Below are 4,822 nucleotides of genomic sequence, written 5' to 3'. Positions count from 1 at the left end.
AATAAACAATTAAATTAATACAATTTAAGACTGTAAAAATTAGGTATATAAAAATAAATATAACACATTGCTCATAATTATCTGGTCGTGTTAGAAGAATACTACACAACGATTTGGTAAAATCATTATAACTTATAACTAATTATATAAATATGTAATAATCCACAAATCATTTTTCGGAAGTTCATATTGTATAAGTACAGTATTTTAGTTCTTATGTTAACATAGAAAAAGATAATATATATTAATATACTTTAATGTTGCCTACCAAACTTCGTTTAAAAATGACTGAGTAGGTAATAATAGTAAATTATTAAAATACATAAATATTGTCAATATTATTCAGCATAATTTAAAATAATCGTTTTTGATTTTTAAATTCTATTTTCAGTGTCAAATTCTAATTATTTTTAAGAAAATATGCTCGAAAAATAATTTTAAATGTCAATATGAGTATTATTATATTGATTTTTAAAAATTAAAATATAAAACATTACATTAAATCAATATAATGAAACAATAAATAACTACCCAGGTATAATATATTTAGTATAAGCATAATCAATTAAAACATGTTATATGAAATGTAATTTATCAAAAGCTTTTGGACATGTTCGATTTCAAGCTGTTATGAAAATAGATAACGATTTCACTGGATCAAACAGATTTTCACAAATATAACAATTATATAATGTATATCGAACCAGTAAACTCTGTTTGTTAAGACATCACAGTCTATGAATTTTAACGTAAGTTATAATATTGGTAAATGAATTTTTCCGTTCCAAATAAAAAAAGAAAATCTAAAATGTGAAAGAACGCAGAGAATCTGACTGATCGAAAATAATTGTGTTCACCTATATCAGACTTGACTGCGTAAAATGTCGGTTTCGGATTCGAATGTCGTTTGCAAATCCTGTGCGGTTTCCATTTCATCAACCGGCATAGCTGTGTACAAATGATCATACGCATAATTCGGTAGTAAATTATCATAAACCCGTGGAAGTTTCGAACGATGAATTGCCATAAAATCGTCGTACGATGGAGGTGGCTCGTCGATCGATGACGTTAAAAGCAAGCCTACATTGTATTTACAGTCATAATTTAAATTGGAACTCTGCACTGGTGGTAGTGTTGTGTACCAAGGATTTGAAACGTTTGTTCTAGTATTTTGCACATCGTGGTACGAAGGAGGCGGATCATTAATATTATTTTCATGTTCATAGACGTTCAACGGCATTACACAACTTTGGTCGTCACTATGTGCATCAGAGGACGGTAGACCGTCGTCAGATAGAATTTGATTTAAACTTGAATGTACTCTTCTCGTAGAAACTGCAGTGAAAAAAAATATGTACAATGAATTATTTATAGGTACATTTATTTATCGTAATTGCATTATATTATAATATATTGTACAAATGTAAACATAGAGTGATAAATTAAGCGTGCGCACATTTTTCTTCTTCAACAATGTAGTTATTTAAAATGTGAATTTTGGAATTTTTTAATTGACCTACTTATAGCCCATATTTTCTAATTTTCAATTTCTTGTACGGTATAAAGAGTGCTCAGTGAAGATACAAACATCTATTTTTCAAATGAGATATAGTTCTCATTTGAAAATAGATGTTTGTATCGCCACAGGACACTACTTGAAATTTTAATAACTTAAAATATAGTTTTTAATTAGTTGTATTATTAGTAAATATATTTCTATATTAATAAGTGGGTACTCAAAAATTTTAAAAATCAGAGTTTGAATAAATTCATTCGGTACTAAAGTGAAAAAAAAAACGGGTGTGAGTGGCATACCTCTAGTAAATCACTCAAAATATAAATTACTATTGTCATAGATATTTAAATACTATACCTAAGCTTGTTCATTGATTATAGATATAAGTAGTACATGTATGAAATATTAATAGTACAATTTTTGTTTGTCAAGTATATTTAAAATTATCAAAATTAAAATATAATTTTGTAATGTAAAATAAAACTATTATTCATACTTGAATCGAAGCAGTCTCTAGATGCATGTACTACAAACATATATATTATACACATGCATATAAATATTTTGAATATAAATCCAATTTTATTCAGATAATTTGAAGCTGGAGCTTGATGTTCAGTATTTGCTTGATAAGTTTCATTTTGGCATAAATTAGTACTATTTGAATCTGTACATATTTCCTAGATTTAAATTTAGTGAACACTTATAGAAATTTTATAGCTTATAAATATCTACAAAATATTATCAATTATTTTTAGCAAATGTGCATTTCGATAACCGTTTTTGATTTGATTACCACGATTACTATAACGTTTAAATGCGTATTTGCTGTAAATAGAATATATTTTTATTTTTTTTTTAGTTATGTTTATTAATATTAAAAATTAATAAATAAATAATTATGATATACCTGATGATTTTAAGGCTTGGATTGTTTTACATTGTTTTCTGAAGTTCGTTTAATAACATATACGTTTCGTGTATTTTTGAATCAGAATAAGAAAATTAATTTTTTAATTTTTTGAAGATTTTAGGATTCTAGAACATCCAACTCTAAAATTTTGTTTATTTTTTTAAAATTATTTAAAATTTTATTTAAAAAGTAACTTTATAACGTACTAGGAAGTTTATTATCTAAATATTTAATCGTAATTTGTTTAACGATTCCGTAAAACATTAATAATTAAACGAAATAATTTTTTATTTTTAAATTAAAATTCTACATAGTAGGCTAGAAATTGTACAGTTCTATAAAACTTTTTTTAAATATATTAAAATATGTGTCTTGGTTCAAAGCTTGTAAAATAAAAAGTAAGAATATGAGCATATTTTAGAAATATTATTATGAAATTTTAGAGCATTAAAGTATTTTTTAGGATATTATATTTCCAATTACATTATTAATAGATGTAACTATTTGCATAATAGGATCTATAATATTATAAATTTATAACAAATTTTTACAGATTAATTAATTTATAATTAATAATTAGGTGTTCTATCACGAATTTGTATTAAAAAACTTAAAGAAAGGTCTAAGAACACTATCAGATACATATCATGTATTATTTAGGTATTATAAATGATTTTTTATGATTTATATTGTGACAAATAATATAATTTAATGTGTAACATTGCAATTTGTGATTATTTCCTAATAAATTACGATTATATTTCGAAATATTTCGTGATTATAATTACCACACTTTTTTAGCTATACAATATACATGTTTTACTATATTAAAAATAAAATTATATTAATTATATTTCAATTTTCAACCAATCCTTATCTTTTTAATATTCTTTTTTTTTTTTTGATTAAGTTTTACTATAAATATTAATATTAATAGATTTGAAAATATTATTACACAGTTAGGCTGCAATAAACGTATCATATGTTTATTTTAGAACAAAAACTTACTATTTTTAAAATAAATCTTATCAAATTATTCAAATTCATTCAAACATATTTGCTGTGGTTATTATACATACTTCTTTACAATTGCTTGTCTTGGGCTTACAAAAACAAGGTATACACAATTCGTTATTTATTGTAGACATGTTTTCATTTTTTCCATCTACATATAAGGTGACGACATAAATACCTAAAGAATAAATTGAACTTCAAAATAAAAAATGCAAATTTTATTGGTATGATATTTTTTTTACCTGATATCTGACTCCATATAAGTATCAATGACATAAAAAAAATACTCATATTCGTTTGAATAATCACTGGTGTAAGTATATAAAATATATGTGTATGAGTTCAACTAACCTGCAGTTTTATTCATATATCAATAATATTTTAATTAAGTATAAACATTTCATAATGACATACAAAAACATTTTACTATACTATTCGAATATAATGCGTGACTTGGTATAATAGTATAATTTAGATAACCAAAATCTTTACTAAATAATTCAATATATATTCAAATAGAAATAAAAATAGAATAAGTAAATCAATATTGGGATTTAGACTTTGGTACTTGAAATGTGTTTTTAGTTTTAAACAAATGACAAATAATATTTTATTTGAAAGTTCTTTTGATCTGTACGCTCAATAAAAAGGTCATATTGCTTATTAATTGTTCCCACTTATTCATTATTTAATCGCTTGATCTACTATTTACTTAAAAAATGTCAACTCAAATAATTGAAATACCTATACAATATACTTTTATTTATTTATTGTAATTTTTATTATCATTAATATTTTATGTTCATTTCATTTTTAGTCAAATTTAAAATTCTTAATAACTAATAAGTGAAAAACAAAACTTTATATTATCTGACCAATACGACATGCATCATAACATTAATTATCAAAAGACGCAATAGAATACTTACATAAAAGAAGATCATAATTAGAGATAATAAATAATAGTACCATTACAACGATTATAATATTGTAAAATGTTCATAAAATAAATTTGTACAGAATGTTTGAAATGATTATATTGTTACAATAATAATTGTAATATTCAGAACCTTTCAACGTTAAAATAAACTGAGCGCACACTAGTAAACCGTCTGTGATAATAATACAATGTCGATAATTGTAGTAGGGAAGTGAAATACAGCTGTAATGAGAGAATGTTTTTGCTGTATTGTATGTTTTTTATCAATAATTTTTAGCATAAGCATACTTGAAGCATTACGTGTGCTTAGATAGGTTACAATGATATGCACACAATATATTGAATAACAATATTTTACATTGACAAACCATGACCTTGTTTTTGCATTAATAATTTTTTTTTTTTAACTAGTACCCAACTAAAAATAATTTGTATTTTG

General features: G+C 23.6%; 1 protein-coding gene across 1 annotated transcript; it reads right to left on the bottom strand.

The window, feature by feature from the left end:
• Positions 1-536: 536 nt before the first annotated feature.
• On the bottom strand, positions 537-4,456 carry LOC112592622. Its single transcript, XM_025336741.1, has 5 exons — positions 4,373-4,456; positions 3,686-3,794; positions 3,509-3,621; positions 2,013-2,196; positions 537-1,335 (listed from the first exon to the last, which is right to left on the bottom strand). The coding sequence occupies exons 2-5, from the start codon at positions 3,732-3,734 to the stop codon at positions 863-865; spliced, it is 819 nt and encodes a 272-aa protein (XP_025192526.1). The 5' UTR covers positions 3,735-3,794; positions 4,373-4,456; the 3' UTR covers positions 537-862.
• Between the last annotated feature and the right edge of the window lie 366 nt (positions 4,457-4,822).

This window comes from Melanaphis sacchari, unplaced genomic scaffold, assembly GCF_002803265.2.
Source record: "Melanaphis sacchari strain LSU unplaced genomic scaffold, SCAv2.0 Contig182_pilon_pilon, whole genome shotgun sequence".
Lineage (NCBI taxonomy): Eukaryota > Metazoa > Arthropoda > Insecta > Hemiptera > Aphididae > Melanaphis > Melanaphis sacchari.
The sequence above is the reverse complement of the archived record's forward strand: the minus strand, read 5'-3'. Positions and strand labels throughout refer to the sequence as shown.